The sequence below is a fragment of the Falco punctatus genome (assembly GCF_963210335.1).
Source record: "Falco punctatus genome assembly, chromosome: 5".
NCBI lineage: Eukaryota > Metazoa > Chordata > Aves > Falconiformes > Falconidae > Falco > Falco punctatus.
Genome location: NC_137584.1, coordinates 88,258,543 through 88,280,348, shown reverse-complemented (window position 1 = coordinate 88,280,348; position 21,806 = coordinate 88,258,543). Strand labels below are relative to the sequence as shown.

The window sequence follows — 21,806 nt, the reverse complement described above, 5'->3', positions numbered from 1 at the left end:
AGAATTGCAAGTTAGCGAGATGCACAGAACACACTGTATTCTGACCGCACGTTCAGGTCCACTGTAACTGCCACGCTTCCCTGGCCCCTCCAAACTCGTTTACATTTCACAAGTACTGTGATATATACCAATGAATGCGCACAAACCAAAATAATTACGTTAGTACAATTTACACACTCAAGGGTCTGAAAAACAGTACAAATGACACCATTTTGGCTTTCCTCACCCCCCCCACCCCCACACACACATTCGGGCCTTGTACTGTATTCCTGCACATTATGTGAAATGCTGACTTGACTTCTAAAACACCCAGTAAAACTGTGTGCCTTTGAGATGCAAAGGGCCTCAGGAAAGGTGGCAGGATTTCTCACAAAACCGCACACACCCAAAAAAAAAAAAAAAAAAGAATTACCAGTGTTCAATGGCGAGCAATTCATGCACAGCAAAATGGGAAGGTGCAATGTCAGAGGCACTTTTTGTAATGCAGAAATAAAATTCAAAGGCCAAAAGGTATAGCCGAACGCCACAGACTAAAAAGTGTTTGTGTAGATGGATGGCACAAAATTCAAAGGTGAAACACAAGAACAAGAGGGTAAGAGACTGCAGGAATGAAAGGTGTCTTGTCAGAGTCAACAAAAATTGAAGAAACTAAGAGAAAGGAAGAGGAAAACCAACAGTAGTACAAGACAGGAACCCTGGGCAGAAGCCCAAGGACAAAAGAAATGGCAACATTGTATGTGATGGATGGCAGGAAGGCAACAGGCCCAGTACAAGAAAGGAATGGGTATCTCGCTAATCGAGGTAATTCTTTGCAGATGACCACACTGTGTCACATGATGCCATGAAAATAACTAAACTCTACCAAAACATACGCAGCCAATAGAACCTTTTTGCTTTAATAGTTTGGGGGAGGGCAGATTACTTCCCTCCTTCCCTTTTGGTTTTTTCTTTGTTTGTCGGGTGTTTTTTTTTAGAACTCACATTGATCATGAGTATGAACATATCACATTTGAAGTTGTAAATTCAAAGAGTAGGAAACAACAATGCTTGGCTGCCTGTCAACTCAAACTCTGCTAGCCAGCTGTATGCTCATTAATACAGCATTTACAATTCACGTGTAAATACTCATCATTGCATTTCCAAATGTTGGCGTTTCAATGTGTCATTTACTTTTTTTTAAGAGAGTAGGAATTGAAAACTCTGTCAACTAGATGAAAATCAACCATTTCAAGTCTCAAGCACTAAACACTCAACCCAGAAGTTTTTACAATGTGCCCATTAGTCCTTTTTTCAAGGGCAGCACCCGAGGGGTTACTTGCCTGGTAACTGACACAAATCCTGCTATCCCCAGTTCTGCAGATGGGGATAATCTCCACGCTCTGCAAAGATAAACCTTTCTAAAGGGTGATCTGGGGCAGGCCAGACACCTAGTTTAGAGACAGGGGATTAACCCAACGTTAACCTCTGCGGGACACACCTTCCACCCACCACCCCAACAGTGACACTTTTGGAAAGAGCTGCTACAACATACACTGGGGTTTTTTCACCCGCCTTGGCAGACTGTACCTGCCTGCCCACCATCCTTTGGTGGTTTGTTTTTTTTTTTTTTTTTTCACTCAGTGTATTCCGTTAAGCAGCTAGAGACATTTAAAACAACTGGAAGTGCTGTTTCTTTTTTAATCAAACATAACTGTTGAAAATGAGGAAAACTGGCCTCCTATGACAAGCCAGTCACTTGCAACTCATCTTCAGAGCTGCCCTTTTCTACTGGCACAGAGGCTGGAATCCAAAATACATCCGTGTGTCAGGACAGCATTTTTGTCTACACACAAAAGTAACCGGGAATGGTCTTGTGTTTAGTGTGTCATTTTATGACACAAATTACTTTGTAAAAGTCACTGTGCTCTGAACAAAGCAATCTTCTTCAGGCACACTAGATCCAGGAGGAAAGTCTGCACCCTGATGGAACTGACCCATGACATGCTCATACACCGTCACACACGGCCCTCTACTGGAAGCCGTACAACAAAAACGCCCTCTGTAATAAAGCTGTCAGACCAAGAAACAAGCTGCTTCTATAATCTTATCCTTTATACTGTTCACCATTTTTCCCTCTTTTTTTTCCAATTCCGAATTATCAAAGTTGTCTTTAGAGGTTACTTACAGCACAGAATTCTTCAAAGGATATTCTTCCATCACCATCCTTATCTGCGTTAATTATGGTTTTATCTACAATTTGCTGTAACTGAGTGTCTTTGAGATTGTTCCCAACCATCATCTTCAGCACCTGGAAGAGCTCTCCATTTGAGATGTAACCATCTTTGTCCATATCATAAATGCGAAAAGCAACTGCAAAAGTAAAAAATATTAAATATATATATTAATATATAAAATTAAATAATGTAATATAATGATATGTAATAATATAATATCTAATAATAACATTAAAATAAATATATATTAAATATATATTTTTTAAAGCCTTCCGTAACGACTATGGTCAGAAAAGAGCAAGATACATTCATGTGTGTTGCATTAACAGTAACTGGTGACAATCCTACACAACTGAGAAAAACACTGTATTTTAAGTGAGATTTCAAACAGCCTCACAGTTTCATTCTGAAAAACACACGGCACCATTCATTGTATTGTTTCTAATGTTTCTATCGATTTTTAAAGAAAAAAATTCTTGAATAATCTCAATTGAAATTGTTTTAGCACCAACAGTAAATGAATTCTATAAGCAATGAACTGGAAAATCACTACCACAAGTAAAGCACCCAGGCAGCAGCTCATCTGCAAGCAGAAAAAATTACAGCCTTCCAGGGAACAGATGAATAAAATCCCACCTGGTTACTTTGCCACAAACAATCTGCCATTTATTTTGAAACATTTTAGCCTTAGTTATCAAAAGCTACACATCCATGACTAAACCGATCCCTTCCCCACTCAAGAAGCTTAGGTCACGTTGTGTTCCTGAGATGCAGCCCTCAAACAAGAATTTAGTGCTGTTCTGCTGTAGTAGCAAAAACTTCTGTATTATTCTTATGCTCCTATAAAGCAAAGCACATTGCTACACAGTTCTGTGAATTAACTAATCTTAATTTTATTATTTTCTTAAATTTAAATTCGAAGCAACTGAAGATATTCAGAAGGCAACCTCTTCAAACTTTCCTGGCAGAGAAGAGCAGTGGCAAATTCTTCACACAAATGACAACACGTGCAAAATGCTTACAATCTCCCCTCGTGATTTCCCACTTCTGTTGATTTCCCACTTCTGTTGATTTCTCAATGTTAACTAACAAAAGTATATTTTTGAGGATCAAAAAATCTTTGTTAAGGAAAATCAAAATACTTACACCTCAACTTCTGTTCCTTATCTCCTTTGACACTGAACTGGGAAACTCCTTCTATGAATTCTGAAGAAAGTAAGAAAAACATTTAAAAAAAAGCTTATATTTTAAGAAACCAAGGAAATCAACATGCAAAAATTTTTAGATTTTTTTTTTTTTAAAATTACCCTAAAAACTTTGAAATCTTGCCTGCCTTGAGACACTTAAGTGTCCACACACTTTGAAACTTTAATGTTTGTTAGCAGAAAGTACTCCAAACCCAATACTGCACTCCTCTAACAGACCTGTTCACACCAGTATTTAGGTAATTTCGTTGCTAGACTTCCACAAGCTTCTGATACTAATCTACTAAAGCTGCGCCAGTGGGGATTTTAATTGTACAGCTCCTCGAGATGGGTTTCTCAAAGCAAAAGTTACATTTAAACTGAAAACTGCTCTACAATAAATACCTAAAAAAAAAATTTTCCTGTAAGAAATAGGGTAAATATATATATATATATTTACACTGTTAACAATGAAGTCATTATCCCAGGAGCAAAGTCCTGCATTGTCAAAACACTAAAACCCTGGGATGTGATGTGTCTGGATGAGATCCTGTAACTAGATTTCTTAAGAGTTCTGGGTGGTAAAAACAACAATAGCGCAAAACCACGAACTAAACTGCAGTATAGAAATAACACAGAGGTATGGAAATATAGCATTAGGCTGCAAGGCCTACTACAGTGTCAGTATGTTTTGTAAAATTAAGTCAACAATTCCTGTATGATTTATCAATAAATTGCTTGACTATTAACTTGGAAAAATACTGGTCTGAGGAAAATGGCATTCTTGTGTTGAAAGACCTAGATGTTTTTTTAGATAGATCTTTAAGCATAATGTGGTGGGTTGTTTTGTGTTTTTTTTTTTTTTTTTTTTTTTTTTTTTTTTTTTTTCTTCTTTTCAATGGGCTCACAGAACAGTATGGGCTGGAAAGGACCTTAAAGATCCCACAAGTCCACCCCCTGCCCTGGAGGGACACCTGCTGCCAGCCCCATCCAGCCTGGCCCTGGGTGCTGCCGGGGGGGCAGGGGTACCGCAAGTGCTGTGGGCAGCCTCCTCCAGCATCTCGCCACCCCCATCGTTAAAGATCTCTTGCACTGATCTACCCTCTTTCAGGTTACAGATCTTTCCTTTGAGCTTCCCTCTGAGACAGATATAAAGAAAGTAACTGAATCAAAACCAAACGTGGCCAGACAACAACAACAGAATTCATCGCTGCTTACTGCAACAGCATCACTTTACCATGGAAAACTGATTCTGACAACTTCCTCTTCCCACCCAAGAGGAACAGCTCTTGTTAATTACATTAAACACAGCTCAATGTCATACACACTATACCGTCATCTTTCATCAGTATTTTTTTCACAAGGGGATTTTAAGCAATTACACACAACTATTACTGCTGATACCTAGAAAAAGTCTCAAAAATGCAACATTCCAGTTACACTGTAGTTCTCCCTATAGAAATTTAAGGTGCATTTTGTTTTTTGTTTTTTTTTAAGGTTAGCAGCTTTTGTATGTTAATATTTTATTTAAAATGTCAGCCTGTCAATAAAAGTGAGGTTTAAGAACTTTCTCCAATTAAAGAAAACTCCAAGAAAAACTGCTTAACCTTTTCTAGTCATGAGCAACAAGAAATTCTAAGTACTATGAGACATCACTTCTAAGGGTCAGAGACTGTTTTAACATCAACTAGTAATGAAGTTTTTTTCACCTGCTGGCCTTTTTAATCATCAATATTCAAAGGAAGTCTAACATTTTAGAGGAATGTACTAAATCAGAACTTTAGTTTACTTCAAGTGCCCACCGAAGAACTACTAAAAGAATCCTGTAAAGGAAGAAGCATCAACAGAAAATTTGCACCACTTGCACAATTCAGAAAACTTTTCAGAATCCTCCAACAAAAGGCAGATCCCACAGAGTTTGGATAAATACAGCTTACGCACAGACACCACTTACACAGTCCATCCCCACTTTTTTCAGTCTCTTCAGCCTAAGAATATACTTCAGACAGCACCACAATTAAAGTACACTAATTCAGGCTCTTACGACAGACTCAATGAGTAGCCCCAAATCAGTATGACCTGGAAAGCTATTACTAAACAATCTGCTCTTTTAAGCATTTCATTCAGGAGTGCCCTAACGTGCCAGAGAAACTAGTTTTACTGGTATTCAGTTTCATTAGGAATTAGCACCTTATTTTGATTAGCTAGTCTTCTTCGCCCCTCCTTGCTCAGCTGAAGCTAAATTTGAATTCCAAGCTGCAGGAATTCTGATAAAATGCCACCAACCTGTCACAAAGCACCACGTCTTACCTTTGAAGTCCACTTCTCCATTTCCATCTGTGTCAAAAATATCTATTACTCGCTGTACTAACGGATTCTGTTGCAATTCAGGTAAAGACATGAACTCTTCCACACTCAAAGAACCAGAGTTGTCCAAATCAAGCTTCTTAAATCTCTTTCCTAGTCGTTTTATCTCATCAGCATCAACTGAAAGGAAAAGAAAAAACCGACATCTATTCTCGGAAAGGCTTCGGTAAACCCTTTGCCAGTTCAGCACAATGCATATTTCATTGCTTTCCTACCAAAACATCCTCCTGTTTTATTACAGCTATTAAATGCTCTCAAGAAAGATTATAAAGGTGGTAACAAATTCTGAAAACAAATACATTTTATTTTAAACAAGCCTTACCTTTTTTCCTCCCTGCACCAGCCATAACACAGTTTGTCTTGTGTCTCACTGAATACCACGTGCTGACACAACATTTTTAAGGATTGAGGATGCTTAGCTAGTTCTTAGTCAGACAGCTCTTACAAATGCCAAGTATGAAAAAGGTTAAAAGAGCCCCAAGTTTTGTTCAAAGGAGCTAGCATTACACATTTACACTAGACTAATGTAATAAGCGAGAAAGACGATTGTATTAGTAAACACATTAGCAGAACTAGCACTTCTTCAGCACACCAAACCTGCGGTCTCCTGGGATACATGCCAGGTTAAGCAGGTTAACACAGTCCCACTGTTGACCAGCTATCATGCAGCTACTCAAAACATCACCTAAAACAGGGGTCCTCAAACTTTTTAACCAGGGGGCCGGCGCGGATGCAGTGGCAGGCAGTCATCTGTGGCTGCTTGGTTCCCCCCCCCAACCCCCGACGGAGGGGGTCTGTAAATACCAGGGGAGGGATTGAGGACCCTGGGGGGCTGTATCCAGCCCACGGGCTGTAGTTTGAGGACCCCTGACCTGAACAGACTTAATTTTTTTTCCTCCACCTCAAACAGACATGTAGCCATGACCTGCAAACTTTTATTTATTTTTGTCCCAGAAATTAAAGCAGATTCAGGTTCTGCAGCTGTACCGCTTCACCTATCCTCTTCAAATTTATAGAGCATCTCAAATGACACATGTACTTAGTACCCTACTTTACACCTTAATTTTGCCAGGAATGGACTAAATCTGTAAAGCCATAAAAATGACTAAAAAAAGTCTTGTACTGTTTGCTGCTGAAAAGCTTGAAAAATTTTCCCCACAACAACCTGAAAATTCCCTGTCAGCAGCTTGATTTACAAGCCCAAAGTTAGTTCACACATCGCTCACCACGTCTGGGTACAGAAGGGGAAGCGGGGTTCTTCGGAAGTCCTCGAAGCAGCCAGCATGCAGCAAAACACCAACACCTGACAGAACCTGAAGCTTTCGAACTCCCCACACCGATTTCCTTCCTAACGCAGTCTCCTCAGTGTTTCTTAGCTCCATTTAGAGCGTCTGCTCCAACAGTAAAAAAAAAATTGTATCTTATTTTCTATAAGGCACACACCATCTGGTCCACTTTACATCACGCTAATACCTTCTTAGGCTTTTACAAAAGTGCAGCGTTAAAAACGACCAGCACGGAGCCTTCCCAATACACAAGGTCAGCCAACGTGCAGGGCGTTGTTCGGAAACGGTGGCCGATTCAGAGACCCGATTCTCCACCAAAGCAGCAAGAAACTCTCAGCTCAGTTTCTCGATATCCTTGTCTAAAAAGCCCCAAATCCAAACACACATACATATAAACTATGCTATTGCAAAAAGAAAGGGAGAGAGCATGCCAGAAGCCCAGATTATTTTCTGTCAAGACTTATTTTACCGAACAGTAAGTTCTGACATTCCACAGTTCGTCAGTCTTGGTGACTGCTTGCAACTGCAAAGGCAGAGGGCAAAAAAGGATGATCTTCCTTTTGCTGTGCCAGCGACTTACAGATCCAATTCTGCCCCTAAGGCTACAAAAATAAGGCTAAACAGCGTTGGTAGAGGCTTAAAGTAGTTTCTCCTCAGTTCCCAGTACACAATTTGCTATTTCTATTGCAAACGAGAGCCTTATTAATTAAGCCACATTCCTTTTTCCACCAGTTTGCGTGGAAGCCCAGAACACGATGAGGATGTACTGTTAACGGTGCAGCACTGCACCACAGCGTCAGGAGCACATTACTGTTGGCGTAGCTCACAGAAACCCCTGTGGATCTCACAAAAGGAGCCATCTCACCACGTGGTACATAATCATGAGACTAAAAAACAGTATTAAAAGAAAACGGCAAAGCAGAGTTCCACCGGCAGTTAGCCCCTATAGCTGCTTAGGAGTTCCACCAGCACAAAACTCTGCTTCTCACCAAAACACTGAAGGCATTTATCAGCTCTCACCTCTGTCCACAGAAACTCCTTGGTCCCCGTTTTCCTCAAAACCTTGCCACTGCAAACGGAGTCAGTCAGGTTTTGAAATGGTTGGCACTATCCACCCTCACTCCCTGCCCTGCCACCAGTTATTGGACCCACTACAGCTTAATGCAAAGCCAGCACCTTGGTGAGCTGTTAACATGCAAACCTCATTTTTACTACAAGCTCTACTCCAGACTTGCAACTTGCATAGGAAGTGTTAATATCCTAAAAAAAATCCTTACAGCAAAAGCATTTGAAAAAACCCAAAAACATTAAGCATGGCTTGTCACACTACATACATGAATACCTTTTCCCATGTAAAACGAATGTATGAATAGATAAAATTTATACCTATATTACAATAACATAAGGACTTGTCTGGCCATTACATTGGTCTCTGTCTACTTTTATTAGTCACGTTGAAAATTATGTCCTGGTCCAACCACAACTCTCCTGCTTCCTTACCTGGACTCAGAAATCACAATGTCTTAACAAAATAATGGCCAGTTACTTGAAAGACAAGTCCTGCACAGATGATCTATTCTTGAAACCAGGAGTTTGCAACTGCATCTAGAACTCACTGTGGGGAACCTTGAAACAAGTTCTGTGAGGGTTACTATTAGAACTATTTCCTACTGAAATAAACAAGAGCAATAAAAGGTACGTGAATTACTTCTGTAAAAACCAAAAAACTTCACTTTAAAACAACAGGAAGTTGAATATTAACCTATAGTGTATATAATGCACTGTTACCCTCTTACCAGATCAGTGAAATCTCACTTCCAATATTAAGACTAGCACTGACTAAGAATGGAAAGATTAAAGCCTCCTAAGCAATCCGAAATACTTCATAGTTCTGCAATTTCACAAAAAACACAATGGAGAAGAATGACAGAAGCATTAATAAAGATGAAAATGAAAGCAGCTGAATCTCCTCTCCCTTGCCACACAAACCAATGAGGTAACAGACTGCAAGCTTTGAAACATTTCTAGCTTACTTCAGACAACTCTAAGCATCAGAGCAGAGCAATGACATTTTTACAAATCAGAATGTAATCAGATACCTGAGCCAGGCCTGAGACCAGCAGGCACGAGGAGCATCATTTTCTCAGAACCCAGAAGTATCATTATGCTAAAGTCTTGTTTCATGACTCCAGCTCATTTCCTGTCTTGGGAGCCAAACTTTGTAGTTTTTCCTCACAAATATATAAGCAAAGACTGAAAGCGAGACCCAGAGTTCCGTGAATGTTCTGCTGTGAAGTGGGGCTCATTACCACGTACGTCAGTCAAACACTGCGACACAGCTTTCAATGATTACAGCTTGCACAGAAGTCAGGCAAGAGCAACGCTGCCACCACACCAGCCTGAAGTAGAGAGATAAGATCTTCCACGCAAGGTGCACTAAGAAAATCTTTTGCCAGAGAGGTATTCTGTCTAGAGCTAATCTGTCTCTAGCAGGACCTACCAACATGAATTGAAAAAGAACGTTTTATTGGGACATTCGGAAACTGACCCACCACACACAACGTTAACAAGCAATGCCACACAAACTGCATGCTCTGCCATCACCTGCTGGGCCCAAGAACCACGGTTCACTTACCCAGCCTTGCATTTACAATCAGCCAGATAATTAAATGTACAAACCAGCGATGCTGAAGAGAAGATGAAAGCATGAAATTATTTTTTTTCTTTTAAGGACTGTAGTCAAGGAGGTCAAGACTATGGATGATAGAGACAATCAGATGACGTGAAGGGGAAGATGTTAGAAAGGCATGAAAGAACATTTCTCAAGAATGTTTTTTGTATTCTGCTGAATTGTAGCAAAGCAACCACTGTCTAAATTATGAAATCAGAGTCTTCACACTTAGAAAATGTTAATTAACTTTTCTCCACATGAACACACATCCAGTTTCATAGCTCATACAGTCAGTTCCAGTTCAGCTGCAATAAGCAGTCCAGGTACAGACCTTCAGCAGCAGTTTCTACTAGAAATAGGATGACAAATCCCTCATTCCAAACCTTGAGACATTCAAGGAAGGTGTCTGCACTAGAGATCCCAGAAAGGTTCTACTCTCAGGGGACAAAAAAGCAAGTCAAAGGCCAGTATCAAAGAAATTACATCTCTGCCAAAACCTGACCAAGTGTCAGTCTCGTCCAATGTTTTGTTTCTGGCAGTGGGCACGATGTGGATGAGAGTACTGGAGGAGGAAATAATGAAAAATCGAAGTAATTACAGGAATAGGAAAACTTCCTTTAATAGCTCATGAGCATGAAAACTTCTGTTCATAATGAACATATATAGACAAAACTAACATCTGCAGATCAGTGTTTTATAACTGCGTGTATGAGAACTTCCTATCAGAACAATTTAACTATTTTTTCCTTAAATATATTGCGAGCACCTCACTTACCTTTAAAATCCTTTCCACAAGCCAAAATTTAAAAAGCTTATACACTTAAAAATTCCTATTTCAGTAATACCTTTGTCTTCATAAAATAGCTTTATAAATAAAATAAGGGTATAAAGTAAGGAAGGAACAATTACAGTATAAGCCTTAAATCTGCATAGTCTTTGTCTCTTCCTTCTTCCTTCAGTTGTTCAGTCACCATTTCTGCTAACTCTGCCTGGGCTGAACTTACCTAAAAACCACATAGGTTTTCTGGGGTTGGTTTGATTTGGATTTTTTAAATGAAAACAGCACACATTTATATGTAACAGCACATTTCAATAACAACCTGCTCATTTTTTGTTCAGATTTCCTCCCTGAATGTGCATATACAGCAGTCCTCATCTATGATGGATGTGCCCCCTTTTTACAAGACTGCTTTTTCCTCAGGACTCAGCAACAGACTGACTTGCTTAAAATTTCACATAGATCTCACTGAAGAACAGAGTACTGAATTAAATTTTCAGAGCCTGGATAAACTACTGTGTTCCTTCTTCTCTTAATGCTCCTTACAGCCAGCCCAGTGCCCACATGAACATCCCGAAGCTATACTGGAAATGTAAGGCACAAGACAGTTCAGATACAGTGAAGCTTTCTTCTAAGCTGGAAGGACTGATGGTGGCAGTAGCAGACAAAAGTTTTCCAAGACAAGCTCAGGAGACCAGGAGAGACATGAAAACACCAGGAAATCCAAGGAGGTCCAAGTCCACAACAGCGTAAAAAGGGTGGTAACATCACTGAGCAAAATAAGGAGAACCAAGCTTTGTTTACATCATTTGAGGCAGACTTTGCCTGTGACTCACCCCAGCAGTGTGAGCTTCCTCGAGCTCTGGTCACAGCGAGCATTCCTCCAACCTCAAACTCCAGTTAGCCTTTTTTGTGCTTTGCTCACCAGCCGACACGAGGCTCTATGCTCCCTACACTTTTCAGCAGAATCTGAAAGTATCCCATCAGCCTAGCACAGATGCCTGTGCCTACAAACTTACTACCTGGCTGGAAATACCACCTGCTACGTGTTTTTTCTTTAAAAGGCTTTTGTTGATAGCCCTGTAGAAACATCAATTTACTCACTGTTTGAAAGCACACAGAGTAATATATGTTTATTTCATAATCCATTCTGAATTTCATTCACCTTGTAACTAATACATCAAGGTGGTTTAAAGCCATTCCAGTATTAAGGATTTATTGTTAAAGAATTATCATTATTTTCAAAAGATTCCTCTTCCATCCAAGCATCAAAACTCTAGAGCCAGCAATATCTGCTTCGTATCTTAAATTCATGTGCACATCTCTAAAAATGTGATGAATCGGGTTAAAATGCAAGGACTCCATATTTCCAACAAACTACACGTAAATGCTTTGTGTAATGTTTTAGTACAGGAGGTTTTTTAGCGAGCATCCAACTGGAAGATACGTTGCTACCTATGCTGAATAACCCACTCCTCTCCCCCAACACAACAGCAGAGGATTATCCATTAAGTTTTAAAACAATTGTTTGTTTCAAGCTATTATTCACATAACTGATGCTCAGATGGCATCATAAAACGTATTTAAATGGCAACCCAAAACCCTTACATTAAAATCCAAGTTTCTGGAGTCTAGTATGCTCTATGTTGAAAAGTAATTTCAGAAAACATTTAACTATTTTTTTTTTCTAGTCAACATAAAGGTACACAGGCTAGCTTCCTACTAACATGATAGTCAAAAGTAATGAACACCATAAAAAGACTATACTTGAAATCCACTACATTCAGTGGTATTTTAACAGGGTAATTACTTATGTATTCAGAAGCACCATACATCCATTGCTGCAGAGTACCCTTGTATGCATCTGCAAAGCATACAAGCCTTAGAAAAGCTGTGTATCTCTCAGCAAAGAGATGCTGAGCACTTCTGCAAAGTAAGCGTTTACACCTCTGTTTACAACATTGGCTTTTCAGATACTTGCTCAAAGTTACAACTAGCAAAAAACCAGACCACAGTGTGGTCAGAGCGTCCAATTTCCACGTATTTTTCAAATATGAGATCATTATAAACAAGAGCATTGCTAAGGCATTGGAAAAAAGTTTTGTAATTAAAACGTGTTGTGAAAATTTTAAGTGGTTTTAAAAAAGATGTATTTCCCTCCCCCCATAAGAATGGATTGCAGAGATCTCAAAATAAAACAGACCTTCAGCAAACACTCTCACCTCTATCTACAGTCTTGTCTGATTCACGAATATAGTGTTTCAGAGTAGCAACCAAGACAGCCATTTCAGTCTTGGAGATCCGATTTCAAAAAGATGACGCCCTTGAGAACACATTCAACCACTTGTCTTGTATATGCTTACACACAGCTGGCCTAATCCTTTTCATGACTTCAGATGCATCAATTACAATTTCCTAAGTTAGAAAACAGATAGTGGCCTCCTCATCCTAAAAACAAAACATACTATACAATATTGTTTATACTACAAAATCCCATACCAAGAACTACTTTCTACTATAAAATACTACACTATAAAACATTGTTTACTAATCTATAAAATAGTTTTCTTCACAGCTTTTTGCTATGAAGTTTTCTTATGGATAATTTGACACAGCTTGGCTGACAAAACCTTCACCATGTAAAAAAAGCACTAGATTTCAGTAATTTCTCAGACACAGCATAGCTGAGAAACAAAACCATACTGGCTTTAAGGAATCCAACAACACTAATTGACCCACTGAAAAGAACTGATGTTCTAAAATGAAGGGTAAAAAGAATATTCTTTACTATTTAATTAGGCACAGAAATTTGCTTTCTGTAACTGACAAGATTAAAACAAAATTATTCTTATAAAACAAGACACCGAAGTAGCAACTGCAGCACCAGGCAGAAGTTATGACCCAATGCCATTGTGCAGACAGCATAAATACATGATTGCCAACTGACAGCCTCCCAAAAATCTATCCATTCCAAAAGCTGATCAAATGATCTTCAAAAACCTTGCCTCATCTTTCTCTGAAAGGCTTTTGTCCTGTTCCTGACCACTACCCAGAAGCAGCATGAACATTTAACGCTGGAAGAACAAGGTGAACACCTACTCAGAGGACTCATTCACAGGCATGCTACTGCACACATCTCCAAAAACTCTGCTCCTTCAGGATATTCAGGCACGCAAGATCTTTAAGCACAGCACAATTATTGTGGTGATTAGGCACAATCAAGCAAAGGGATATCTGTGGTAATTAAGGTCTTCCCATAGTTATGTTGCCCAGAGAAGCAGCTCACACTTCAAGAAGGGCCATCAAAGCAGAAAAAGCTTCATTTTTCTGGGAAAATCTGGGAAACCTCAGATTTACACAACCGACATCCTCCACATACAGTTTAAACACAGAATCGAATGTGGAAATCTTCTCTTTCTCTACAATAAAAGGGGGAAAACAAGCCCAGTAATAAACCTTCAGGATGACAGTTGCTACCAATAAACATAACTTGTCCTAGAATCAGAAGTTAAGGATGGCAACACACCGCTTACAACACCGGCAGAGACGTACCTAGCTATAAAACAACTAAAACCTCCAGAAGCATGTTTGTGCCTAAGGAAAAACCGACCAATGGAGCAGTAACCTACGACGGATATACATGATTCAGAAAAAGACTATTTAAGTCTTCATCAAATACGAAACTTCTGCCCACGCATCCAGATTTAATAAAATACACACAGTGAGCATAAGACAGCAATGCAGTGCTGTGGGTAAAAATTCTCAAGTATTTACAGACTGATGACTCAAATTATAATTCATGTGGTCAAGTGTATGAGGCATAGAGGTCTTGCAAGTTACTAGGTAAAGTCTCATTTCTCTGAAAAACATATTTAGAAAGATTCCTCCATGTAATTTATATTACCTTTTGACTTAGAGCTGGAGTTCAGTTATGACTAGCATTGTGAAAGCAATCTAGAAGACAGTCCCTACCTTGAAGAATTTATTTACCCTGTTTAAAAACAAGATCTGATTCACCGAAGAGGAGGACTTTTATCCATCAGTCCATACATACACACACAGGTCTACACACAAACTGTGCTGGAGAAAAACATTCAAGGAAAAAAGCAATTAAAAATAAGTACGCTTAGCATACCACCATGGGGCCATTTCACAAGACAACCCTTTCTTTGGTTAGCTTTCGGCAAGAAATACTTTGGTTATTTTTACAGGGCAGACTAACCCCACGAGACTGAGCCGCGTATTTTATGCGCACGCAGCCAAAAGCAAGTAACACCAAGTGGCTTCTCACCTAAATGCCTGGCTGCAAGCATACACAGGAAAAAAACGCTTTTTTAGCCTCAACCTCTCTTTCCTCTGAGGGCACAAAGGCAGCTTAGGCAATATACGCTTTGCTCCTAACACAGGCCACACTGCACCACGAGCTGCTCCACGGCTCTGAGGAAATGGCACTGCGACCGACAGCAAAGCCCCATCAGTGAACTACCAGTTAGACAGCAAAACCACCATAAGTTTGGTTTGTGCTCTAATGGGGGGAAAAAAAAAAAAAATGTATCTTTAAGCAATTCCCCCCCCCAAAGATGGACTGATTTTTGATTTTATAATCCAACAGCAAAAGCTACATTATTTCCAAAGGTAATCTTTCACCTTTTAGTTTTACTCTTTTGGTTAGTATCTAAACTGCGTAACTTCAAGCAGTAAATTCATACATGAAATTTCTCCAAATAAGATTAATCTAACAATATAGTGCAGCAGTTAACTTACAGTGCGAGCACATTTCCAAAGGGTAGCTTGCCTCATTTCCCTGAAAGACAAAAAAAAGAACAAAGTTGCAATTATTCCCAAATTAGCTCAGAGGAACTATCTTAAGTTTCAACACTGTAAACATCTCAGGCAATACCAGTTATGTTTTTTTAAAAAAAAACCAACCACCACATATTTTAAACCCAACAACCAGGGACAATGTTTTATTTGGATAGGTCTATGTTACCAAAACATACAAAGAAATATAAAACCATTGAGTCTCCTCTGATGAGAATTCCCATGAACTTATCAGCAGTCCACATGATGATAAGAACTTCAATTCCATATTCTAAACTCAAAAAAAAAATCACTACTTATATATTGTGCAAATGCTACTTTTCAAGTTAAAAATAGTATTTAATTTCAAAACTTCACATGATCTGCTTTACCATTTTATTTTATACACAGAAACAAGCACGTCCTTATGAATTACCATGACAAATATTACTCACTTTGCATACGAAAATCAGCATTATTTTCTCCCAAGCCACCATGCCCACTCCCCAAAAAAGGATTCACACAGGAAGAATGATGCAAGAAAGTGGTTTACATGACCAAAAATTCAGATGTTAACAGCTTTACAATTAAATACTTTTGTAACATACTATGTTAGCTACAAAACAGGAACATGTTGAGTGGAAAGTTGAACTAAGATACCAAGATTTTAAATCCTTGCTGCACTATAACACAGTCAGAGCAAGAAAAATTAAAACCTTGAGGGTACAGTCACTTTGAATTTGCACATATTGAAATCTTCAACTACTGCAACACGAACGCCAAAAGACAATAGTATTAGAAGTTAGTATTTTTTCTCCAAATGCCTCGCTTTGAGCCAGAGAAGATCACAACACACACTGGCTTAATGCCTCTTCTGAATCAGTCAGTAAAAGAGTGACCAGGTAACTGAAGCGATTCATAACCGAGAATTATTTTTTTTAGGGAGTGTTTTAAACAAGAAAACAAAACACATTTAAGATGAGTCTAAGACACACACTATTCAGCAGTGATTCTCTTACGGTGTGGAGCATAAGGGATTCCATAGCTGAGCACTTGCACAGAAAGACTCCTCAAAAAATTACATAAAATTGAGCAGAAATACAGAGATTACTTGACAGAAGGGGGGGGAAAAATAAGGAAGAACTACATTTAGCCTGGAAGCATGCAACTGCATTTCCTAATAAGAACAGAAAGGGGCAGAACAAACATTTCATGAATCTAAACATGTCTGAGATGTGTTGTTCAGGGCAGGGGGTTGCCTTTTTTTTCCCCACCTCCAGAAGACATTCACTTTGCTCATCCCCCCCAGTCCACAAGGTTTCTGGCTTCTTTAGAAAAGGTTAATACATTTGCTTTAGAAGCAGAGCAGCAAGAGATACAGCCTTAACTTCTTCCCCAATGCCTACTCATAGCAAGACAAAGTAGCAGACAAACACGGATGAGGACCATCAGGTCCCTAAAACCTCAAAAGCATGACTGAGACACTCTACAAGAGAAACTTATCCCACTGTGGCAGGGAATCCAGGAGAACAGTGCCACATGAAAATCTTGGATGGAACCCAGTCTTAGAAAAAACAGTGAAGATCAAAACAGGTAGTAAAAGCCTAGTGTACATAAATGAATATAAAAGGGTAGGGGTTTTAAAATGGGGGAAAGCAGAATTTTGAAACAAGAAGAAACAGGAACCAGGGGATCCAGCTAGGCTGCTCAAGACACGAGGTCATGAAGAGGCAAGAAAAACACCAGACTGGAAGGCTGCAAATTAAAGGAGAAAGTCGAATTAAAACCAGTGCACTTGTGCACATGCACACACAAATATACAATCATAACTACATTAGAAGACTGTTCTGGGCAATTATATCCCTGTTCAGGTGTTGGGAGAAAGTTAATTTCTAGCACAGGCTACCAAAAATCAATCTCTCTAAAGCTGCATTAAAGGCTTCTGAAAACTGAGCAGGTAGAATTACAAAAACAGGAATAACTTTTTTCGGTTCATGAACTGAGTAAGTGTAATGTTTATAAGGAGTCTTCCTATGCATTTAGATGCACATGCTAAACCATAATCAAGTTATCTAAATGAAGTAGCCTATAAAAAATATTTGGAGAACAGAGGACAAAAGTGAATACATTTCAGCTTAATTTTACTGTGAAACTTTTGTTGATGCTAAAAAGAAGTGTTAAGAATACTTACCTATCCAGGACTGGAACTTGGGTATCTACAAAAAAAAAAAATCAGAAAAAATATTAAGTGAAAACGTACAAATTACGTGACTGCTCAATATTTGCAACATGGTATTTAATTAAGGTATTTTAAGAAGTAGTTACCTGCTATGGATGTGCTGAGTGTTCATCTTCACAGAAGAATCCAGAAGTGAGTTTTACAAAGACTTAATCTTTCTCTTTTTTTTTGTACAAATAAATGTTCACGCTATTCATGCCAAGATTCCAGTTCGCACAGCTGTGACCTGGACAAATGCAAAGGTGCTCCTCTATACCAGAGACTTGAACCTCAGAGATGATGATTAATGGTTTGGTCTTGGGGGCAGGCATTTTTCATCATATTCTGAACAGCAATATGAAAAGGTCACTTCTTAGTCCCCAAATACAATCAGTATGTGTGCACATGCTATAAGGTGCAATATAAGCCTTCAAACACAAGTGCTAAATAGATTGTGTATTTTCTTGCTCTGTAAGAACGAGCACACAGTAAGATGGAAGGTCTAGAGCTATACTCACATTAATGTATTACGAAAAAAAGCAGGGAGGGAAGCCCAGCTATGAGACTTCAAAGTGTCAAATAAGCCCTTTAAGAAAAGGGAAGAAAATCAGGTACACATTTTCATCTGTGCAGTTTTAATGCAGAGAACTACCAAAGTTTAACATTGGGACCAGGTAGCATTCAAAAGAATGCTGGAAAATACTACTTCAAGACTAGATGCACTAAAAGAAAATTTGACAGTTACTGCAAGATATCATCATAATTATAAACCTTATTCAGTAAAATAACACAACATTGACTTTTTTATGATTTTAAGATTATACTCATTTATGAAGACATAGACTACTGTAAAATCTCTGAACAGCATGTTATTTCATCTCTGATGCAGAAAAGTTGATTTATACAAACAAATGTGTAAAGTAAGGTTCCAATACAACTCTTGAAGACTGCCAACTTAAAAACCTCATTATAATATTAGTATTTCCTGCCAGATATATATTTAGCATACCTCACACGAAGTGAGAGTATCCTCTCATATACACCATATTAGCACATTTAGAAACAAGTGACACATGGTTGGTTGAAGAAATGCAGCTTGTACAGCATCAACACTCCACAACAGATTTACTTGGCACCTACGCCTAGTATAAAACATGCTTTCCTCAGCTGCATCTGGGTATTAGTACCATTCTGCTCGAGTTCCAACTCTTTTCTCTCAAGTTATACAATTAGAACAAGTGGCTGGCATACTACGGCTATTTTGAATAGCTTTATCCTTTTAGAAAAATCTTGGAAGTTTTCTCAAATGCTGTTAGATCCCTGCAAGTTAATTCCTGGTTAAACAGCAGCAAAACCATGACTTAGAAATACTTATGGATCAAGGAACAGCTGAGTCTACTAACAGACTGAATACTGCAGAAATATCAGTTTACTAGAGAAATTAAACCACTTCAGTAAAGTATTTCCGAAGTTATATGACATGTAGTTTGTTTCTTTAAGAATAAAAATGTTCCTTGCAACTTCATTCTCTAGTAATTATTCTCCTTTTCTCCTTCCAGCAGCCATGCCTTTACTACTGATTAAGGATAACCTATTAATGGACTTTAGTCTTTATTTCTTCTGTAGATTATCCATAAAAACATGTTTCTTTATTTCTCTGTCTTTGGCAGTTACTTCAAACACTAATCGCTCTCTCTTCTTAAGATCAGTTTTGTACATGCTCCTCCAAGATGGAACGGTTAAAGGCAATTATCTTGACAAGTTTCCTCAGCAAAAGACATGAAGAGCTGCGGATAGAAAATAAAAAAATTAAATTTGCAATTAGCAAAACTAGCAACAGAATCTAAATTTTTAGCTGAAGTTGTTCATACAAAACAGCTTGTACACATTAAGACATCAGACTGCAGAGCAGTCCTTCAGCACACATCAGCAGATACTTTCTAGATCTGTTTGACTGTATGTTACTTTGCTGCATAAGGAACATTTTTTGTAGATAGTTCAGAGACTTAAATTACAATATCAGTCTTCAATTAGTTTTCTGCTTTTATAGAAAGCAGAAAATGTGTTTAAATGCCAGCAAGCCACAATGTCAGCTTAGGACTTGGTTCCAATTCAGTCCTCAGAAGGCAGTGTTGTAAGGGCCTACAAATACAAATGAACTCCTGGAACAGTTGTAAAGTTAGATTGTTTCAAAGCGTTTGATTTGTTTCCCTAGCCAGACAACGGATTAATTTAACAAGTGGCAAGAGCGGTCTCTTAAGATCTGTTTAGTACATGTACAAGCAGTAGCTGTCTGAGATTTACTACAATTCTTGCACCAACATAGAAAGCAGCATAATAAGCTCCTCCTTGTTGTAAATGGCCTTAAACACACAAACCACCTTGCCACTCCAGTTGGCTTACACCTAGGCACCAAAGCTTTCCACAGAAACAAAATATTATTAGTGTATCTGCATTTGTGTTTTTGACATGTAGGCACCTCATGAGGTGTTGTCAACACACCATATGCTGTGCTTCCTGCATTTGCTCCTGCACCTTCTACATTACTAATTATCTTTGTTACCACAAGAAAGAAACTAGAGTGGGCAGGTGAAACAGTTGGGGGTCAGAACCGGGGATTATTAAGATAATAAATTTCAATTCTCAAGTTACACAAAAAGCTAATTTTCCATCACCCACTACTACAACTAGAAAAGAATGGGAGTGTTAAGAAAGATGGTGGAAGCTGGCAAGCGATCATTTAAAAAGCACCTGCTCAAAAGACCCTTCTTCCTCTTCCACAAACAAAATGCTTCTTTATCTTTTCTCATTCTCCTCCATATCACCAAAATTAACAGTTAATGAAAATTACCTGCTGCAGAGAATTCTTCTTTCTCCTCATTTCCTTCAAGCTCATTTTCCATATACTGCCATTTTCACAAAGCTTTAATGATGAAGAACTGCCAGTTTGCTGAAGAGAACTTCGGGGGTTGGATTTTTGTTTGTTTTTTCTTTTTTTTCCTTTTTTTTAATGACCCTTGTTTAATAAGTTACTAGAGCTTTGGCTGTCATAGGTTGGCACTGTACCCTTCATCAACAAACACTATGCAAGTTGGCAAACTAAAAAGGATGGCATTTGTTATCAAGGCTCTAAAAAACTTTTGCATCAATTGAACATGCCAGACACATCCACAGTGGTTTAAATTTCTTAAAATGAATTTCAGACAAAGGTCAGGAGGCTTTAAGCCACTTTAATGTTTGAATTCCTGAATTAAATGTCAGTCACAAAAATACACAAAATGTCACCTACTGTAATTTGTACATTTCATATGTGAATTACCAGAGCAATTAAAGCCTAAAAGGAGTTTAGAGCACAGATGAAAGACATGCCCAAAATTTCTGTAAACAGTACAAGAAATGTGGCTTAAGACAAGACAAACAGGAATACGGTTTCAGTGGAAAAGAGCAGCAAGAAAAACACCTTCATATACCCCATTTGGCAACAGCATGAATATACTTCACCTTTTTTGGTTAAGTCTGATTAGAAAAAAAAGACAAAACACCCTCAAACTACTCAATACAGAGAAGTATCTTCCAGTATATTTAACAGGAATACCTAATTTGTACACTGTCTAAAGGAAACTTGTAGAGATGTCACAGATAAGGTCACTAGGGAATCTAGCATATGTGTTTGACTCTTGAGTAATTAAGTCACCTTTAGGCTTTTCATTGCAGCCACTAAAGGAAGCCTACTTAAAACTGGGATATCACAACAGTTACAGGAAAACAGGACTAGAATTAATTTAGAAGCCAGTAATAGTGCTGACTAACTGCCAAAATTTAGAATTAACTTTTAAAACAACTTGGTGGCTTTTACATTGTTTTATGCAAAGCAACTACTAAGTACTTGCTTTGCAAAAGCATTCCAGGCACAGAGTGCAACTCCCCTAAATACTAGCTCCTCAGAATAAGCGGCAGTCTAGCACAAGACTTCTACCGAAATACTAAGAAAATACATCTACCTCTAAGGTTAAGCAAAGCCAAGAATTTAGAGGGCATTAAATTAGAAGGCATGTAGAAGTTCGAGCAACTTAAGGGCAGTGACAGTTTCACTGCCGACCCCAAATTCTCAACCTAGTTTCTAGGATTCCCACAGAATTTAAATACTTACATATAAATGCCTGACACCCACCTCACATTCAGTAAGTTCCAAAATTAAGTTTCTTCTTCTAGAAGCATTGTACTACACTTCCCTATCTCACATTATTTTTCCAGGCCACCAACAAATCCATCCACTCTTCTGAGGGGCA

General features: G+C 38.5%; 1 protein-coding gene across 5 annotated transcripts in view; it reads right to left on the bottom strand.

Annotated features, from left to right (window-relative positions):
• The window catches only part of PPP3R1 (protein phosphatase 3 regulatory subunit B, alpha), a 40,900-nt gene that overhangs the window by 2,202 nt on the left and 16,892 nt on the right, over nucleotides 1-21,806 (bottom strand). The window contains exons 2-7 of one of the 5 annotated variants that reach the window (XM_080389133.1): nucleotides 17,625-17,862; nucleotides 17,491-17,515; nucleotides 15,264-15,303; nucleotides 5,708-5,884; nucleotides 3,360-3,419; nucleotides 2,165-2,349 (exon numbers count right to left, since the gene is read on the bottom strand). In XM_080389133.1, coding sequence (XP_080245259.1) covers nucleotides 2,165-2,349; nucleotides 3,360-3,419; nucleotides 5,708-5,884; nucleotides 15,264-15,276 — 435 coding nt within the window. In that variant the 5' untranslated portion in view covers nucleotides 15,277-15,303; nucleotides 17,491-17,515; nucleotides 17,625-17,862. Of the gene's footprint in view, nucleotides 1-2,164; nucleotides 2,350-3,359; nucleotides 3,420-5,707; nucleotides 5,885-6,086; nucleotides 6,424-9,149; nucleotides 12,155-15,263; nucleotides 15,304-17,490; nucleotides 17,516-17,624; nucleotides 17,863-21,806 lie in introns of those variants that run through there. The other 4 variants (XM_080389134.1, XM_080389131.1, XM_080389130.1 and 1 more) reach the window with 4 other exon arrangements.